This window comes from Phanerochaete carnosa (genome assembly GCF_000300595.1).
Source record: "Phanerochaete carnosa HHB-10118-sp unplaced genomic scaffold PHACAscaffold_7, whole genome shotgun sequence".
In the NCBI taxonomy this organism is placed as follows: domain Eukaryota; kingdom Fungi; phylum Basidiomycota; class Agaricomycetes; order Polyporales; family Phanerochaetaceae; genus Phanerochaete; species Phanerochaete carnosa.
The window spans coordinates 1,003,101-1,022,235 of record NW_006767634.1 but is presented as its reverse complement, the minus strand read 5'-3'; the positions used below and the strand labels follow the sequence as shown (position 1 = coordinate 1,022,235).

General features: G+C 54.0%; 8 protein-coding genes across 8 annotated transcripts; 3 read left to right on the top strand and 5 right to left on the bottom strand.

Annotated features, from left to right (window-relative positions):
* Window positions 1–341: 341 nt before the first annotated feature.
* Window positions 342–3,629, bottom strand: PHACADRAFT_98701 (uncharacterized protein; the record flags this gene model as incomplete). Its single annotated transcript, XM_007397856.1, has 7 exons — window positions 342–450; window positions 510–1,333; window positions 1,382–1,521; window positions 1,577–1,860; window positions 1,913–2,470; window positions 2,524–2,897; window positions 2,949–3,629. 7 exons carry the CDS (start codon window positions 3,627–3,629, stop codon window positions 342–344), a joined length of 2,970 nt encoding a protein of 989 aa, XP_007397918.1.
* A 428-nt stretch (window positions 3,630–4,057) lies between these two features.
* On the bottom strand, window positions 4,058–6,200 carry PHACADRAFT_124702 (uncharacterized protein). Its single transcript, XM_007397855.1, has 7 exons — window positions 5,793–6,200; window positions 5,638–5,756; window positions 5,357–5,460; window positions 5,047–5,242; window positions 4,561–4,995; window positions 4,332–4,502; window positions 4,058–4,281 (listed from the first exon to the last, which is right to left on the bottom strand). Exons 1-7 carry the CDS (start codon window positions 6,175–6,177, stop codon window positions 4,120–4,122), a joined length of 1,572 nt encoding a protein of 523 aa, XP_007397917.1. The 5' UTR covers window positions 6,178–6,200; the 3' UTR covers window positions 4,058–4,119.
* Window positions 6,201–6,992: 792 nt separating this feature from the next.
* PHACADRAFT_259426 (uncharacterized protein) lies at window positions 6,993–8,464 on the top strand. Its single transcript, XM_007397854.1, has one exon. The coding sequence runs from the start codon at window positions 7,292–7,294 to the stop codon at window positions 8,120–8,122; it is 831 nt and encodes a 276-aa protein (XP_007397916.1). The 5' UTR covers window positions 6,993–7,291; the 3' UTR covers window positions 8,123–8,464.
* A 345-nt stretch (window positions 8,465–8,809) lies between these two features.
* On the top strand, window positions 8,810–11,877 carry PHACADRAFT_175614 (uncharacterized protein). The gene is made up of 11 exons (XM_007397853.1): window positions 8,810–9,075; window positions 9,161–9,285; window positions 9,341–9,476; window positions 9,534–9,634; window positions 9,691–9,815; window positions 9,863–9,930; window positions 9,986–10,098; window positions 10,157–10,494; window positions 10,549–10,700; window positions 10,759–11,230; window positions 11,285–11,877. The coding sequence occupies exons 1-11, from the start codon at window positions 8,964–8,966 to the stop codon at window positions 11,610–11,612; spliced, it is 2,070 nt and encodes a 689-aa protein (XP_007397915.1). The 5' UTR covers window positions 8,810–8,963; the 3' UTR covers window positions 11,613–11,877.
* Window positions 11,878–12,068: 191 nt separating this feature from the next.
* Window positions 12,069–13,318, top strand: PHACADRAFT_259423 (uncharacterized protein). The gene is made up of 2 exons (XM_007397852.1): window positions 12,069–12,347; window positions 12,404–13,318. Exons 1-2 carry the CDS (start codon window positions 12,203–12,205, stop codon window positions 13,147–13,149), a joined length of 891 nt encoding a protein of 296 aa, XP_007397914.1. The 5' UTR covers window positions 12,069–12,202; the 3' UTR covers window positions 13,150–13,318.
* Window positions 13,319–14,459, bottom strand: PHACADRAFT_197643 (uncharacterized protein; the record flags this gene model as incomplete). The annotated part of the gene is made up of 4 exons (XM_007397851.1): window positions 13,319–13,974; window positions 14,039–14,172; window positions 14,236–14,241; window positions 14,299–14,459. The coding sequence occupies 4 exons, from the start codon at window positions 14,457–14,459 to the stop codon at window positions 13,319–13,321; spliced, it is 957 nt and encodes a 318-aa protein (XP_007397913.1).
* A 739-nt stretch (window positions 14,460–15,198) lies between these two features.
* Window positions 15,199–16,472, bottom strand: PHACADRAFT_210914 (uncharacterized protein). The gene is made up of 5 exons (XM_007397850.1): window positions 16,225–16,472; window positions 16,159–16,164; window positions 15,976–16,109; window positions 15,509–15,917; window positions 15,199–15,454 (listed from the first exon to the last, which is right to left on the bottom strand). The coding sequence occupies exons 1-5, from the start codon at window positions 16,383–16,385 to the stop codon at window positions 15,265–15,267; spliced, it is 900 nt and encodes a 299-aa protein (XP_007397912.1). The 5' UTR covers window positions 16,386–16,472; the 3' UTR covers window positions 15,199–15,264.
* Window positions 16,473–18,000: 1,528 nt separating this feature from the next.
* Window positions 18,001–18,407, bottom strand: PHACADRAFT_185922 (uncharacterized protein; the record flags this gene model as incomplete). Its single annotated transcript, XM_007397849.1, has 1 exon — window positions 18,001–18,407. One exon carries the CDS (start codon window positions 18,405–18,407, stop codon window positions 18,018–18,020), a length of 390 nt encoding a protein of 129 aa, XP_007397911.1. The 3' UTR covers window positions 18,001–18,017.
* Between the last annotated feature and the right edge of the window lie 728 nt (window positions 18,408–19,135).

Sequence of the window (19,135 nt, the reverse complement as noted above, 5' to 3'; positions counted from 1 at the left end):
GGTCGGAGAGGACGCAGTGCCTCCACGAGATACCCCGCTAGCACCACACTCTTCGCGTTCTTGACAATGGTCATAGACAAACCACGGCCTTTATAGGCACACGTCGTACAACTTGATCTAAACTCGAGTGATTATGCAAGGGAGGGTGGTGATTGCCATAGCTGATGAAGAGAGAGACCGATGTAATCCAGAGTAGAACGGGTATGTACGAAAAAAAAAAACCCCGACGTGAACATTATCTACAAGGTGATCCGAAAGTGAACTAAATGAGTGTTTTCTTTACGTTATCGAGAGGGTACATTCAATGCAAACGATCCGATATCCAGAAAGGGTCAAGACAATCAATAGCTACCGTCGGTGACGGCGGCGGGTTCCACGCCTGACGACAGGCCACGCGAGTCGGCGTCCTGGCGCCCTTTACGGTAGTCGTAACCGACAAAGTTCATCACGCTGCCACGCACACACGTCAGCGTTCACAGTCGCGGAATCACAAAAGCACAAGCACTCACTAGATGGTGCCGTCGGCGCATCCGACGACGACCTCCTCGTGGCTGAGCTGCATCGACATCGGGTTCTTCTCCGGCGTCGCCAGGCCCAGGAACTTGGCAGGCAGCCTCCCAAGGAGGCCCTTCGCGCCCGCAGCCGACGCGCCGTCCGTCTCGGCGAGCGCAGACCACGCGCCGGTCAGCGGGAGGATGCTCATCTCGTAATCGACCTCCTCCTGAGAGGCCGCCCCGCCGTCTGCGGGCGACAGCGAGAACGCGTCGTCGTCGTCGTCATCGTCGTCGCCGTCGGCCGCCGCGGCACGGCGCGCCGCCTCCCTGTCGCGGTGCGTCGACATGAAGATCGTGCGGTTCGCGCCGCTGCGCGTGCTGAAGCGCGTCGCGGTGACGACCCGCCGCTTCTGCGGGTCCACGGCGCCGACGGCGACGTCTGGCGTCTCGACGACGCCGACGAGTTTCGGCGGCGCGGTCAGGACGGCGGCGCGGCCAAAGTACATCGTGGGCGCCCCGGGCCCGTAGGTGGGGCTGACGGGGGTCATTGGGGTGGCGGGGTTTGGAGTGAGGGAGAGACGGCCCTTGAGACCTGTAGACGATCCACCGGCTGAGCTGTACGAGCTGGCCAGTGAGCTGCGGCGACCAGGCGTCACATAAGAGCTTGAGCGGCGGGACATAGACGACGCCGTCCTGGGCGCCGCCGGAGGGCTGAAGCCAGGTGTTTGGGGAGTGATCGGACGAGTCATGTGCTGGGGACTGAGCAGATCTGTGCTTGTCCCAGGGCCGTTCTCTTCTTCGGTCCATTGCAGATGCAGGATGATGGACTTGGTAGCGCACTGCAAGATATGTGAGATACGATCATCACAGATGATCTACACACTTACGGTCATCTGGGTGCCCTTAGCTGCGAACCATTGCAGCATGTTATCGGGCGCTTTGCCTACGTTCAACAGCTTCGCACTGAGCACAGGATCACTACCGCCAAGTTCGGAAAGTTTGAACTGAGACACCATCTCGCGACGCCCTGGACATCATCCATAAGCTATCTCTGTCCAACGCACAACAAAAAACAGGCTTACTGATCGAGAACACGCGCACAATACCGTCGATAGTGACGCTGACAACGCGCTCGCCCTCGTCAGCAGTAGCGCCACCAATGATTTGCACGCCGATGTTCACGGTGGTCTGTTGACCAAAGCGCACAATCTTGGCTCCTGTACGCCAGTTCCAGCATACGAGCGCTTTGTCTACACCGGCTGAAACAAGGTTTTTGGAGGATAATGCGACAGCTCGGATACCATGCAGATGCCCGGAAAGCTGCTGAAGCGGCGTGAAGGTCAGAGAAGAGAAGAGGTGAACACGTCTATGAGAGACATAAGCCGGTTGAATGCGCAAAGCTCCGAGTCACAGCTCACCCGACATCATGGAAGCCGACGACAAACACTTCTTCCTCAGCCAAGAAGTCGACACAACTGACAGGCTTCTTGACCTGAATGCATTTCTTCATTTCCCCCGTCTCAATGTCCCAGAACCGAATAGTCTCGTCGTAGGATCCACTGATCAAACGTTTACCGCGGAGTAGAAGTGTCGTACAGTAGTTCGTGTGGCCGTTCATGAACCGGATGCTCTGAGGAAGTGCATTCTTGAAGTTCGATTCGCGGTGATGCAACGAGCGGTACAAGGCTTCCCATCCTTCCGGCGACGATGGCGGCTTGAGTGGAACCGGGTCCGTGGCTGTGATGCGCAGAGCGTGGTGCTTCCAGAGAGCAGGAAGATGTACCATTTCCTGCCATTTCTTCGACACAGATTCGACCCCCATGAGCTCCTGCATGGTCAAGTACTTGAAAATCTTGAACACCAGGTCCGGAGCGAGATGGCCGACAACGTCAAAGGTGGACTTTGCATACTTGTCAAGCAGTAAAATCTGCAGACGAATATCTCCGGGCATGCAGGAGTCCAAAATGAGGCTAATACTAACGATGAAGTCTATCAGTGCGTGCCAGATAAGACGCCACAAAAGACCTACAGCCTCATCCTGTCGTCCCTACTGAGTGTTCTCACAGCTCGTCTGACATCCATTTCGTTGAAGACACCACCTTTACCTTTCAGAGCACTAGCTAGGTCCACATCTCCGGGTTCATCATCTTCTTCTTCTCCGCGGTAGCCACTCCAGTAGCCCTTGCGCTTCTTGCCGCCGCAGACACAAAATTGGCCCGAATCGACAGCACTGAGCAGCGGGTTGACTTCACCAGCATTCGTTTGCTCTCGCAACATGCGCACTTCTGCTTGTAGGGCGTGAAGTTGAGCAGCCGCTGATGCATGCGCGCGCTCGAGTAAACGCTTGTAGTGCAGCAGTTTGCCGGTGTGAACCTTCATGACACCATCAAGCTGGTTTTGCATCTGGGTACAACTTCAGGCGAGGACAACGCTGATTAAAAAGATAATACGCACGTCCTCATCCATTTCCTCCTCGTCCACATCTGTCAGCATGTCCATCGATGTCTCGTCTTGATCATCGTCCCAATGTGACATCCCGTCCGCGTTATGGGCGCTATCTACGGTCAGGCGAAGAGCAGGAGAGTCGCCGAGCGTGTCGTTGACGTACTGACGGCCCTGCATGGCCATGCTGTCTGTGAGCAGCGCGGTGCTCTCAGTGAATAACGAGCGCGCATTAGAGCGAGGGGTCGCTCCCCCGGATCTCTTCTCAGCTGGCGAGGGCGAGTGACCTTTAGACCCTACGTGTGTACCTCGGACACTTCCAGGCGTGCGCGCTGACGGCTTAGCCGGTGAGCGCTTTGGGGTTACGCTGGTCTCGATGGCAGAGCTGCGCGACGTCGAGAAACCTGGCGAGTCCGCGGACAGTGAGTCGACTTGTTGAGGGGCCTGCGGCATGGACAGCTGTGTTGAATTCCCTGGCCTCTTTGGGGGGCCGGTGAGGTGTATGACTGATGTCGTCCGGGTGTGCCGTTTCGTGCTAGACATAGCAGATGGGGCGCGCTTCATAGGTGAGATGGCCCCGGGAGGAAGACTCTGGTGTCGGGCTGTCCTGACAGCAGAGGGAGTGCTTGGGGTTGTTATCACAGTGGGATCATCGAGGTCGATCGATTTGAGCGGGAACGAGGACGGTGGCATTGACGGTCGGCGGGTTGGAGCAGGTACTTTACTCTTCGCGACGAGCGTTGAGCCGGACAGGGTGCTCTTGCTGTTAGGGACGACTGTGGTTGTACCACTGGTGGCACTGCTCCGTGAAACGATGGAGGACGCCCTGGACTTCGTTGGGCCCGACGACATGCCTGCTGCCGTCGAGTGCGACGTTCTGCGCGACATTCGCGACGGCGTCTCTGATGGCGGTCTCGAGGTCATTAGGGGTATCGAACAAGAAAAGATCAAAACAAAACGGCGCTTGAAAACGTGTTGAACGGTGTGCTCGACGGCGAGGTCGAGCACGGCGGTGGGAGAACTCAATTTAGGCGGAACGCGTGCCTCATGCGCCCGCGGTGGCTCCGTTGATCCCATCAGCGGGTTCGACCGACTAAAGCGAACCGGCAACTATGTGAGCACCGAGCACAGTCCATCTATTTACGCTGGATAAACCACAACGGTTGCACAGTGCGCCCCAGTATCATACGGGATCCCAGGCCAAGTCATTGAGCTTGATCCCAACATCCTTCGCGAGAAGCAACGCCGCATCGTACCCTATACCACTCTTGTACATCGGTGACATCTCCAACCTTTCTGCGGGGGAAGTCCGATGCAATAGATGCATCGATGCAAGTTCCATGACCTGAGGTCATCATGAGCATTCTTCCAAAGCGCGAATAGTACTCATCATACCTGGGCATAGGTAGCTGTCCTCGAGATTTCCACCTCGGTGTGTTCTCCAGGTACGCTGTACTCTGGGGCAGGTCGTCGCGTGTCCGTATCGTTTTCCTCGAGCAATACACCTAGAATAGCGATCATCCTGTCCAGGGGGAAGGGCATTGGGCCGAGGAGGCGCTGTGGTATCTGAGAGCAGCTCGATTAGGCAGAGAGGGTTGAGGGCACAGATGACACCTGCCTTGACCGCGCTAGCTTTCGCTGATGTCTTCCTGGGACTGCCCCCTTTCCGACGTCTCTTCGCTCTCTCATCCGGACCGCGGCCAAACATTCGCATGTCTGTGCTCGAAGGGTTCGTACTTGCCAGATAAGAGGCCACCAAGATGAACTTAGCCATGCGAGGCAGCTGCCGCATCACCCGTTCGGTGTCATAATCTTCCGAGGGCCTCGAGACCAATGGCGGCACTTGGTGGGGTGGTACCAAAAGCAGATCTGCTGGGGGAACATTGGCTGTCGCCCACGCTGCCGCATTTGTATGCCGAGGGTATAGGGCTTCCAGGGCGGCTGTGATGGAAGGTGTAAAGAGACGTGTGAGACGTATGCGCGCATCCTCTGGCGGTAACGCAAGTGAGTCTTCGACCTCCTTTTCGATGGTGTTCCCTTCAGGGATCTGTAGGATATCCTCTCCAGACTCTTCGGCCTCTTGCCGCGCGAGTTCTCGCCTCCCTAGTACGATGCGTCGGTATTCGTCGATGACAGGTCGAATGAACGCTGGCCATGTTGCTGCGGCAATATACGCAAGGTCGTCCAGGTCCGTTGTAAACACGGCACAAACACCATGCACAGTCGCAGCAAAATGCACATAAAGTGAGCGGAATATAGGATGATAGGTGTAAGGGTCCAAGCCGTTGTGCATGTGCTTCTCCGGGCTAAATGGCTCATCCGAAGGATACAACGCGCTCAGGCGATCTACAATAGCTGCGCGGGTGTCAAAGTCAAGACAACAGAAGATAAAGCAAGCGAGCTCACCCTGTTTTGACAACTGCGGAATGTCGACGTAGTACGGATCAGGAGCCGCACCCAACGAGGGGCGGATATGCTCCCATCGGACCTCCGATACGAAGATGGTGGTGATAACGATACGAGACTTGAAGGAAGAGTGGTGAGGCAAGTCAGAGTAATGAAGTACAGGATCAAAGGCGCACCCGACCGCAAACGTGGAGAGTCATACAGATATGCGCATTCGGCTCACCGAACAACCTTCCAAGTTTGCGGGCAGATCTGTATTCTCAGGGAGGACAGATTGATAGCCAGAAGCACTCACCAGCTCTGCAAGCCGCGCCAATGGTGCCAAAATATCCGGCATGGTCTCCTTTAGCCGCTCAGCGTTCTCGAACACCAACACCAAGCGCGGTTCTGCCGCGACCTTTCCTTGTCCTACCGCTCGGGCGGAGGATTCAGACTGCTGGACAAGCATACCGTCATTTATCGCACGTAGTCCATGAGTGAACCCGTCGAAGCTTTCATTGAACCTCTGGCCCGTACCCTCGAGCGGCCCGCTCCAATTCGCGCATCCCCTTTCCCACGTCGGCGACCATCCTGCCAATGCATTTAAGACAGTATCGTAGAGCAAGCGCGGTGTAAAGCAGGTAATAGAGTTGATGTGGGCGAATGCCACGTTCAAGCCCGGCTCCTTCTTGAGATTATGAAGCATTGAGTTAATCGTCGAGGTCGCGACTCGCGGCGTCGACGGGTCATGCACGTAGATGAATGGTGGTGGATGCGCGGAGACGAGCACAAGGAGTTGGGAGGCAGCTTCCACGTAGCCGTCGCTTGTCGTAGGTTGCGAAGGTCGGTCGTCCATTCGTCGTGGTGGATGAGGTCAGGCAGGGCTCAGAGACAGGCAAGGCGAGCGCGTCATGCACACGTACGTCACACGATTGTCACGTACTTGTCACGCAATCGTGACAAACGAGGCCCTGGACCGGTCCTCGCACACGCTGTGCCCCAGAAACACAAGGAGATCTTCCGCCGGCCGCGCTAGCTCTTAGAGATATACTTGGGCACTTTGGGCTGTGTCATCTACCAAATCGACAGTGGTGACGCTTACAACGGAAGCGGGGATGCGTTGGGGACGGCCATCCCGAACGTGCATCTTTACGTCTCTGGGCTCGGTTACTGTGGTAATAAGGCCTGCCAACCCGTCTCCTGTGGTGTTTTCTGTCTCTGATGATAGCACAATATGTGGCTTTAGAAGAATAGAAGGCTTTGCTTGACCACAAGTTAGGGCTTCCGGATTTGGAATAAGCCTGAGGTTTGTTTCCAGCCAATCAGGAAGCAACTTCAAGAGATTGTTGCACAATGATAACAGCGTACACGGGGAACTGAGAGTCAAAAATCTCTCACCCTAGCAAGCGTCTTGCGAGCGGTGCAAAGGCAAGGTGTAAAGTCTAAAGTTTTCAATATCTCAGGGTAAATACCCACCACCCGTTGATGCGGGCTGTATCACAGGGGGGCAAGAAAGCCCTCAGACCTGCAACCTCCCGCACAGCAGAGGCGTTGCATATGATAGCATTCTGTTCTGGACCGCAAAGGGCCTCGATGCTACGCTTCATTTCATTGCAGGGGACGTGACGTGACGTGATACGTGACGACGATCTGACAAGTGGCCAGCGTCGCTGTGCTGTGGTATTGTTCTCCTACAAGCGAGTTCCACGACTGCCTTCTTTCGTCTCCTTGCTTTGTTGACGGAAGAACATACATCAAGACTTATTCTCCCTAAAATGGTAGCCGGCGTAAGACAATGAACTCTCGATTTAAGTGGCGCTTCATCATGCCTAAGCCTGGGTCATGCCCGATTATGGTGATCTCGAAATGTGGCCGTGAACCACGCTCGTGTATGGGCCACTCCGGCTTGGACCCTTAAAAGCATTTATTCTCCCGCCAGCCACTCACAACGTCTCTCTTTCATAGCCACCATGTACCGCGGCCACTACCGCACGGACTCCGCCTCTTCATCTGCCTCCTCGTCTTCAACGGCGCATGCGACCACACGACCACTATCCTCGGCGTCCGATGATGCTCACTACGACAGTATCGCTTGGTACCAAATGCCTTCGGTGCGTCGATGGAAAGAGAAAGCTGCCCACGCAGAGTCCCGAAGCGCGCAAGAGGCGCCAAAACTAGACAAAGAACACAGTCACTGCACTCGAGACAATGAGCACGGTGGTGGCGATGACGACGACGACGACGACGAAGTCAGTCCTTCCCGCACGCCATGGGAGATTGTAGAGTCTTCTCCACGCACTGTCTTTTATTCCAAGTCACCCGCAGCACCGAGTTCACGTGCGGCCCGTACACACGTCTATCACAAAAGCCGCGAACCGTCAACGGACGCAGATGACGGCGACGATGGGACCCACCGCGGGCCCTGGGGCTGTCCTGTGAAGGGTTGCCCGAAGGTGCTCGGCGGGCGCGATCCGAAGACGTGGCTTCGCCACCTCGACAGCCACTGGTCGCACGTCTACAAGCGCTACTCGTGCCCGAAGTGCCTCTGCGAGTTCTCCCGTCCCGAGAGCGTCATGCGTCATGCTGTCTCGAAGAGCTCCTGCAGCGCAGTGCGCCCATGCGAAGTTGTCGAGCGCGTCCCATGCTGGACAAACCCTGCCTACTCCAAGTTCTTCGACTCGTGCTCGCGCCTGCATCCGCTACACAAGACGCTGCACCCTGCAATGGAGAAGGCCCGTCGCGGAGAAGCTATTACGCATCCGCCGTGGCCTGTCCTGCAGCCACAGATTAAGTTTCAGTAGGCGGGACTTCTGGGCTCTGGGTTGTTCGGGTTTCGAGTTTAGGGGTACAAAGAGCATGGGATGGAGGTCAGCCAGTTTCGTTTCCACCTGCTTATTTTTCATTTACAAGACGCACGTCGTCTCTGCATGCACTCTAATAAGGAATACGCATATGCATAAGTGTACCATGGCATCTACTCAATCACATCAAAGCAAGTAATATGGCACCGTGCTCTCGCCAACTTCGACGTCGTGCACGGCTCGCTGCAGAGACTGCAGCGGATAGATCGTCGCTTTCGTCTCGCACATCACACATGTCTTTGAAGCGCGTGTTCCTGACCTTTCGCGTTCCCCTTAACCCGGGCTGGGGTAGCTGTATGCTGAGCCACTCGTGTTGTACCGCTTTGGCCTGTGGGAGTGCACGGGGACTCGCCCAAGGCCGTTCGCTTGAATGCCGAAATGAGAAGTATGTCAAGACCTCGTGTACCTCTTACCGTTTGGGTATTAATCCTCGCAGCGAATAGCTCGAGAGTGGAAGTAGCATGGGGCAACAGTTTCAGCATAGCTATCTACCATAGCCAGCTGACCTTGCCTAAACTTGAGCTTCGAGTGAGGGACTATAGCCTGAGCACCTTACTACTGGTTGGTGGTCCAGCCGCGTAGGGGTGACATTACTCGCGTTACGTCACGAGCATACATGTCATAGGCCTGTCACGCTTGGGCGTTCAAGCACCCGCTTCTCAGTTCCAACTCTAGATCTGTCCAGACGGCGCAGGCAGTGCTCGACGCTCTCACCGACGACAAGTCCCTCGACCCGCTTTCGAGCGCATTGATCGGAGGCTACGACTACAAAATCTCAAAAATGTCTGGACGCTCTCGCCATACGAGTGCCATCTTGGGACCAGAGTTGGCGGCCAGGCTGCCCGAAGTGAAGGTGCTGTTGGTCGGTGCTGGCGGCATCGGATGTGAAGTCTGTGAGTATTCTTCGCCATGATGCAGGCCTCTGCAGAGATCCTATACCTCTCGGCTGCGTGATAGATCGCTAAAGTGTCGTTGCAGTGAAGAATATCGTCCTGGCAGGCTTCGGCAACATCACTCTGCTCGACCTCGATACCATTGATCTGTCGAACTTGAACAGACAGTTCTTGTTTAGGAAGAAAGATGTCAAGCAGAGCAAGGCCATGGTACGCCTGTCTCATTCCCTTCTCCTTACCGCTCGCTTTCTCAAATGCAGCACAGGTTGCAGCCAAGACAGCATCGGCTTTCAACCCCAACGTGCGCATACACCCTATTCACGGCAACATCAAGGAGCCCCAATTTGACATATCATGGTTCAGGGGCTTTGACCTTGTACTGAATGCGCTCGACAACCTGGGTAACAACACTTCGCTTGTCGCAATGGGGGTCGTGTGCTCACCGCGGATCGCCACAGATGCTCGGAGACATGTGAACAAGATGTGTATGGCCGCGGATGTTCCACTTATGGAGTCTGGAACCGCTGGTTACCTTGGACAAGTACAGCCCATCGTCAAGGTATGCAATGATCCCTCAGGTACATAACGCGCCTAACTAGTAAACATCGCTTCCAGGACAAATCCGAATGCTTCGACTGTGTTCCTAAACCCACACCCAAAACATTTCCAGTATGCACCATCCGCTCGACGCCGTCTCAGCCAATACACTGTATTGTGTGGGCGAAGAGCTACCTCATCCCGTGAGCATACCCTACTACGCATATATTATCCTTCTCAAGATGTGTAGTCAATTATTCGGCGAAGAGGAAGATTCGGGAGAAGAGCTTGACGAAGCGGAAAAACAGGGAGAGAACGGTACGTTTTATTGGGATGGCGAGACTATCTCGCCTAAGGTGTAACTCTTCACTAGCCCAAGAAATTGCTACTCTTCGTAAAGAGGCACAGGCCTTCAAGAAAGTACGAAACGCCCTGCAACAGTCTGACGTCGGCAGTGACGACGCGGCTAGACTAGTCTTCAGCAAAGTCAGAATCTTATACCACTCTGTCAAGCAAGTGGAGTTCTAACACAAATATCGCACAGGTCTTCCACGACGATATCAACAACCTCCTTTCTATGGCCGACATGTGGCGTACCCGTGCAAAACCAACTCCTCTGGATTTCAACGGCATCAAGAACGGCACTTTCTGTATTGCGCATAAACGCACAGGAGGCGCTCTGCAAGTCAATGGCGGCTCATCCAAGCAGCCTGCAGATGGTGCGTTGGTCAATGGTGACACTGCCGGTGGCAGTGCCGCCACTGAGAGGATGCTGGATGGCACTCCATCTGCGAGCGGCTTGAAAGCTGGGTGGGGTTCCGCAGGCCTGAAGGATCAGCGTGCCTTGACGCTGCAGGATAACTTGGGGCTGTTCGTGTCGAGGTACGTCTAGGAGTCAGGTACAAAAAGGATGCGACTGACTCCAGTGGTGCTTAGTACGAATCGACTTGCTGCACGTATCCGCAATGGCGAGGAGACAATCTCCTTTGACAAAGACGATGGTGATACCCTCGACTTTGTCACGGCAGCGGCGAACTTGCGAGCGGCTGCGTATGGCATTCACGGGAAGAGCAGATGGGAGGTGAAAGGCAAGTGCGCACTTTACACTATGTGCGCATATACTCATCATTTGCTTCTCTTGGACAGAAATGGCTGGTAATATTATTCCTGCAATAGCGACCACGAACGCCATTATCGCTGGTCTAGTCGTCCTACAGGCTCTCCATCTACTTCGGAAGACCTATAACAAGTTGCGGAATGTACATGTTCAATTCCGTCCATCACTCCCTCTATCCACCATCAACCTTAGCGCGCCGAACCCGAAGTGCGGCGTCTGCAGAGACACATACGCTGAAGTTCTTTGCGACCCGTCACAGGTCACACTGCGCCAGGTTGTGGAGGGTATCCTTGGTGATGGTGATGGTGATGGTGAGGATGGCGGCACAGGCCCGCGCGATGTGAGTGTGTATGAGGCACAGCGTGTTCTTAGCGACCCCGACTGGGACGACAATCTCGACCGCGACCTTGAGGGCATGGGTGTGACACGTGGGAAGTTCCTGTCGATTGTGGATGAAGACGGAGAGTATGCGACGATCCAGGTCGCGATCGGACAGCTGCCGTGAGTTCAATTCGTTCATACTGGGACAGTGATACTCATACGGATGGCCTACAGACCGAATCACCCCATCGACGGCAATACGCTCATGCTACCCTACCCACTGCCGCGACCACCACGCATTGTCAAGCCGACGGAGACCCCAGGTCTGAAGCGCGCTGCGCCGGATGATGAAGAGGAAGACGACATCATCGTAGATGTACCGCCGGCGAAGCGGATGCGGACGAACCCCACGGACACGGCGAACACCCTGCCTGCGAGTGTGACCGTGCCGGTGACGCCGAGCAAAAAACGGAAGCTGGATGAAGACGGCATCCTACTGCTCGAGTCGAAGGACGAGGTGGTTGAGGACGACGACGCGGTGGAGGTCATCGAGCTTGATTAGACGCTTTGAGACATCGGGTCCAGTCTATGCTATCGCCTTCCTCCTGGCTGCGTGTAAGACTAACATAGACCGCTGAGACTAATTATCTGTATTCCCTTCTAGAGTCTCTTCCCTCTGTAAGTTGAAGTCAGTAGTTTAAGCTTGGTTCAAGCTTGGTTTTTATCACCGCTCTTCTCCCGTCGGCAGACGTAGCGAATTGCACATTGTGCTTCGATACCGGGCGCTTGTTGACCCTCTCCTTATTGTTTCGTCCCGCATGACTGTGCCTTCTCATATCCCCTGGAATGCAAGACAAAAGGCCGAAGCTAGTCTACAAATTGCGCTTTCTGATCTCTCCCTCGAATAATGTATAGATGACGCGGAGGTACGGGCGAACTTTACCAGTATTTGGCATTTCGAACTAGCACAACTGGCGCGGCGGACCATCTTTGACAGCAGGGTGGGCTTAATTGTTTTGTACGGTATGTATACCCGTTGCTGAGGATGCTTGGGCCCACCTTCGTTGCGAGTCTCATCCTTTGGCCCTAGTGGCCACCACGACTACGTTTGTAAATAGTCTCTCTTCTTCTGTCTCATCTGAGCTCTGAGCTATGGCCAATGCATCGATCGTCTTCCCTCGTCCACCACCGACGTATAACACGCTAAGCCAGGCGCAGCGCGCCCAGCTGCTGCGATCCAGTGCGAAGCTGGGTCAGATACTGGGGAGCACGCCGCACATCCTGGACGACACTGACGGTACGTCTCTCCGTCGTCCTGCAAGCCATTCCAGCCTGAACGTCGATCGTCCAAAGCATCTCCAATTAGTCCGCCAACACGAAGTAGCAGCCTCAGATCCACGCGGTCGCCGAGCGTCGCCTCGACCGCCTCGACATCTTCGACACGATCCGCCGAGTCCGGACACTCTGAGCGCTCATGGCGCGCCCGCTTTCCTGCATGCAAGCCCCCGCTCCTCCGCATCGGGAAGGTCGCGCCGACGGCGCCAGCGCCGCATCGAGGTGTACCACCGCAAGCGCACCAGGCTGTGCGCGCCCCGCCTGCAGGCTCCCCAGACAGCTCTCCGGGAAGCTCGCCGCGGGAGCCAACATTCAGCATTTCGAGCGATACGACGCTAAAGCGGCAGAAGATGCGTCGGATCGCGAAGAAGCTCGGCGAGGGAGTGCCCGTGCACCTCGTCTTCCCGCCAACAGCCGAGTCAGACGAGGACGAGGTCTTCGTTGACAGCCCCATGTCGACGTGTGCGCCCCACTACCGCTACCCGTCAGCGTCAGCGTCAGTGTCGTCAGCGTCGGATAGGGGGAGCGAGGAAAGCGCGGACGAGACGCGCAGCTGGGAGGAGAAACACTTGCTCTGGGAGAAGCAAACCACACGGCGCTCAAAGTTTGCACGGGCGAGCACGGTTTTAAGTGGGCGATATGTTGTGCATTACCACGACGAGGATGGTGTGCACGGGCGTGGCGACGAGACGTTTGGTATATTACCGTGCGGGAAGTTTGCTGCCATTCCAGAGGAAGATGGTGGCATCGGCTATGCACTTTAGGTTTCGTGGTGTCTAGAGGAGTCGTGGCGCGCTCTGCTGTGCAAGCTGCTCCGAACTGTATCTCGTTAATTTTTCTCATATTTGTGCATCATTCGTACTGCATCTCTCTTGTATCCTTACAGCTTCATTTGTAACACTTTAATATATGCATTCGACTCTTTAGTACCACTCAGACGATCTTTATACTCCAGAACAGCACCCTCGTCGGTCCGTGCGCACGAAGGACGTCGGGATCAAAAGGTTCAGAAAGGCTCGCTTCTACAACAACCTTGCTCTCCGCGAACTCGGGCGACTCGACCTCTGAGAAAACTTTCTTCCAGAGCAGATGCCAACTCTTGACGGAATGCCCGTAACGCTGCCTGTTAAACGGAAGGTTTAGGACCATCCAGACGACATCAGGCTCCGGGATGTCATACCTTATCACAGGATCGTCGATGTATCCCGCCTCCTCCAAGCCTTGATGTCTGCCAAAGACAACTGTACCAGCTTTACGCTTCAGGAGAAGCGCCACACGCAACGCAAGCGCATATTGAGTCGACTCGTCGAAAAGATGAAAGAACATCCCGGCGTAGATGTGGTCAACCTTGCCGTACAGCTGTTTCATCTCTGTCACTTTCCCAATGTCGAGGGGCCCCGCAGGAGCTTGGTCTGCTGGGAACGGATACGGCATTTCAAAGATATCGGACGCAAAGAAGTGTATAGTACACTGGCCCTTGTCTTGGAAGAGCCCGTAACCGTGCTCAATAAACTCTTGGCGCAAGTCGCTACCAGTGACTTTCGTCCTTGGATAGCCATCGCAGACTAGCTTGCGGACTTCGTTTCCCACTGGACATCGCAGATTAATAAGACTTGCCCCATGCATCACGATGACGTGCACTCCGAGTCTTACTGCAGCATCCAAGGTCAAGGAAGATCGTCCTTCCCGCTTTTCCCGCAGTAAGAACCTCCGGATAGACGGGGTGTGTGTGCATGAATAATTTGACAAAGTGGAAGCCGCGGATGCATGGATAAGGTTGTTGCTGGCTGTCCGAGAATCGCTCAACGGTGAGGATTAAATGATACGTACAGTCGGTATTGAACACTCACTAGGCACTACGTGTCGCTGTTAGCATCCAATGTCAATCCACCATGATTATGCACGACTCATACCTTGTCTGCACCTCCAATATCCTCCTCTTCAACTCAACGTCATCTGGCGTGACAGAGCTGTGCAGAAATTTCTTCTCCTCGTCGTCCAAAGTCAACAGGGACTCGTCGAGAGGAGGAACGAGCGCTGGGTCGATCGGGACCTCGCTGGTAGCTTTAGCCATCACTAGCGGCGCTGTGAGGGGTGACGCAGTACTAACACAAGAGGGGTGTCGCACTTACTTATATACAGCGCGAGATGTTACATATTCGCCGCAGAACGTTTTTCCGCGCAGGACATCCAGCACCTGAGACATACTGTACACAGCCAGCCTCGGGGACCGTGTGAAGCCAGGCGTCGCCGGAAACATAAACAGCCGCTGGATGGAACGTAGCGATACCTGTATGGACGAGCCAGTAAGGTCCACGAATTCATCCAGCCGCTGTGTTTCACTTACTGGACAATTATTGCAAAACACCGCTCATTTGCATATGGCACGGCGTGCCCTGCACCTAGGCCGCTCGTGTGTTATCATATCAGTAATAAACCACAGCTCGTACGTGGTGTGAAGGTGGATAACGTAGCTGTCGGTCATCATCGTTACCAGCACATTGATTTTGGGGGGGACAGAAGATAAGTCTGAGTCCGGGAGATTAAAGCGCTCAGGCTCGGAACGCCTCCCTGAGCACGGCGCGGCAAAGTCGCCCGACTCAACTCCTCATCCGGACCGTCTGCTTCACCAAGAGTAACGGTCGCCGCGCAGCAATCTGTCTATGATCTGTGCTGTACATCAGCTAATAGGAAAATCTCTCGTGGTGACAGGTACTTGCCACCGGCCAGTCTCGCGGCCCTCTTCTGGACGGCGTCTGCAGAGACCATACTGCCCGCCGAGGTTGTGTTCTGACACCTTCCGCATTTTTACGTCGGTAGTATCTTCACAAGGTCAATTTGCAATGCTGTAATACATATATCCAGCTCTTCAGTGTCATTCATACGATCCTCACACTCCAATATAGCATATCCGTCTGTCCGTGGGCGCGAAAGACGTGAGGGGCAAAAGAACCAGAAAGTTTCGCTTCTACGACGACCTTGCTCTCTGCAAACTCGGGTGACTCGATCTCTGAAAAAACCTTCTTCCATAGCAATGGCCAGCTCTTGACGGAATGCCCGTAACGCTTCCTGCTTACGGAAACGTTCAGTGCCATCTCAATACCGTCATGACTGAACGTATACCTTGACAGATGATCATTGATGTATCCCTCCTCTTCTAAGCCCTGATGTCTACCAAACACGATTGTGCCAGCGCTGCGCTTGATCAGCTGCGCCACACGTAGCGCAAGCGCATATTGCGTCGACTCGTCAAATAAGTGGAAGAGAGCCCCGGTGTAGAAGTGGTCAACCTTGCCGTACAGCTGTTTCATCTCTGTCACTTTTCCAGTGTCGAGCGGCCCCGCGGGAGCTTGGTCTGCTGGGAACGGATACGGCACGTCAAAGATATCGGATGCAAAGAAGTGTATGGCACACTGTTCTCTGTCTTGGTAAAGCTCGTAGCCGTGCTCAATAAACTCTTGGCGCAAGTCGCAGCCCATGACATTCGACGCCGGATAGCCATCGTGGACTAGCTTGCGGACGTCTGTCCCCACTAGACATTGTTAATTCATGAGATTTGCCGAATGCATCACGATAGTGTGCATTCTTACTGCAGCATCCGAGATCAAGGAGGACTGTCTGCCCCAATTTCCCTGCGGCGAGGACCTGAGGATAGATAGGGTTTTCAAACATGAATAAGTTGACAAAGTGGAAGCCGCGGATGCATGGATAGGGATGTTGCTTGCTATCGGAACCATTAGATGATGAGGTTCCAAAATACCTTGAGTACCCACTAGGCACTATGTATCATTGTTAATATATGCAGAATTAGTCCCACCGCGATCATAAACAGTCCGTACTTTGTCTGAGCCTCCACTATCCTTTCCTTCAGTTCATCATCATCCGACGTGACCGACTTGTGCAAGAACTCCCTCTCTTCGTCGTTCAAAGTCAGCAGAGACTCGTCGAGCGGGGGAATGAGTGACAGGTCGATTTCAATCTCCCTAGTAATTTCAGCCATCGCTAGCAGAGTCGCAGAGGTCGTCGCAGTCCTAGGATAAGGAACGTTTCACAGCAATCTCGAGCGCGGGATGTCCCATATGCCGCGGAACGGCTTTCCCTGCGCATGATATTCCCAGCCTGAGCACGTCATTGGTAGGATAACGTACCGCGACACTTCTTTTTACTATGTAAGCACTCAGCCACAGCTGGTAAGAGTAGAGTCAGTAGACGTGGTCATTGACTTTCATCCCCGCCAGCACACTTGATGAAGCGGAAGACTTGTCTTCCGCCGCCGGAAAGAGGCTGTGCGGCGCCCTCCGCATGGCGCTTGATGGCGCATCACAGCTCGGTACAGACTCCTACATTCTCTCGGGTTCATCCAAGCCACGGTATCTACTATGATGGTACCCTGCTTTATAAAATCTGGGAAAATCTGCATCCTGTAGCTTACCACATCCATGCTTCGCGGGCGGTTTTGCATGGGCACACACCCTAGCTATATATCCGTATTTTTATAACATCTTATTGAGGTTTTGCAAGAGCAGCGGATCCTTTCCGGTGCACAAAGTAGGTCCTGCACCACTTTTTATAAATTTCGTCACACAAGTGTCACACCAGATGCCGTCGAGCCGTGCCTCTGCCGAGAAGCCGAGCCGCCTCTCCAAAGTCAACCTCAGTTGTCTGAGATCAGGCGGAGCGACAACTTCATCACGCCTTGCTCGTTCATTGTAACGCTCCACTAATGTTCCTTCCCTATACATGTACATAGCACCTTTCAAACCAAATATGTTGACCAGACATGTCTGGTGTAAGTACAAAAGTCTATGAATGCAGTTGCCAGAATATTTGGTGAGCGAGATCTGGTTGGATTTAGCCATCAGTGGCATTTTTCGGCCAGTTTTGGATCGCTTCCGAGCATCCACAAAAACATCATATCGTCTCTTGCTGCACACCCGCCATAATATGGATGTCATATTATAGTATGAATACAAGTCTATCATGAGAAATATTTACAGCACCTCCGGGGGCATATTGCAGCAGCAAGATCGATTTTATAAAGCAAGGAGCCTTTATAAACCAGGGGGCCATCATAGTATGTCACTGCCAATGTCAATAACTTGTCCGTGGTCTCCGCTATACAGCAACTAGTGGGTAATGGATAGCTATATGAGTGCGCTATCTGAGATTCTACTAGCTAACATTGCATCGATGGTATGATTTGTTTTTGCTCACTTCAGATGTACGCACATATAGCTTAGGATCACTCACTTCTTTTCCACAGCGCACACATGGTACACTCAATTCTATTTTTTCTGCCGCACCTAACAACAAGATGATTCAGACAAAGGCCGAGAGAGCGACGGCGACATCGGTGAGTAATCTCCCTCTCCTAATCAACATCGACCTGTACGAGGACGACCTCGTAGTCGCCGTCGCTATCGTCTTCTTCACCTTCCGCATCCCCGTCTTTTATGCAATACTCCTCGCCGTTATCCATCTCGCCTTCAGCGTCATTTACTTGTCAATTCATGGCTCTCATAGTACTGTCCTTGTGACTGTCCGGCTCGCTGTTCCGTCGCGCTGCCTGACGCAGCGGTCCGCTTCGTCTCCCTCCGTTTTGTAGAGTGTGTTTTGAGTGGCTTAAAATCAGTCACCAGCCACGAGCAGCCAGCCCCGCTGCGCACTCAGCCTCCTTACGGAGCTCAGGTGAGAGCGTGTTGTAATGCGGCGGCGTCCATCGGCGGCGAGAGGGGACAGAGAAGTGTGATGAGAGCACAAGCGGTCGGTTCTTATGTGCATTCTGGCGAGCTACACATTGGCAGACCATATTGTAGCGCATGTTAAAGAGAAGCTGCGTTAATGTATGAACCTGTCCTCTTGTCCTATAGCAGCGAGAACGTACAGTATATGTGACCATGGAGAAAGTTTTAAATTTCTTCGTTTGCCCATGAAACTTGGGATTTGACAATAAGCAGTAATGTGCTAGCAGCTGAGCAGCAAGCAGCAGCAGCAGCAGCACGTCTCGTTGCGATCCGGCCATGTTATCTAGGTCGGATGTCTATGCCTCAAATCAAAAGACAGAACACTCGCGTATCCACACTCAACAGAGTGTCGGTGATCACTGTGCTCATAGAGGCGATACCAGAGATTCTAGAGCACATGTTTACTCTCACTTATTCTTCATTCCACAGTCACTCTGAAACGAAAAAGCCTAGGGGGGAGGAGAAAAGGTAAGGCTATCCCCTGAACACTGCAATATATTAATCTCACGCTCTTCCAACTGAGCTATCAGGCCCGGGGGCGCACAGCACAAGAATATCAAACAATGCCATGTTTCAAGCACCGTTCCACGAGCAACGTCATGCTCTGCTGCTCTCTTGGACCGAGGTGGAACGTTCCGCTCCAATCAGCCCCGGATTTAATGAAATGTTCCTGGCGGAAGCGGGGGGAGCAGTTCTTGGGCTCGTGGGATGGCACATCGTTCGCTTTGCCGCCGCCCGGTGCATACTGCTGTCTCGGCAAAGACTGACAAGCCGTATCGATGAGGAAGCGGACGAAAAGAAGGGACTCGGACGAAGAAAAATTTGCATTTGAGCTATTCCGGTGCGGATGAGCCCGACATCCACGGCCGAATAAGTATTCAAGTCATCAGGCGGTCATTGGGGAGGGCGTGGGAAGCCGGGCATTAGGACTAACCTCCGCCATTTTGCGATGCGTAGATCCTGGGTGCAACATCACGAAGGCGCAATTCAGGATACACCTTAGGAG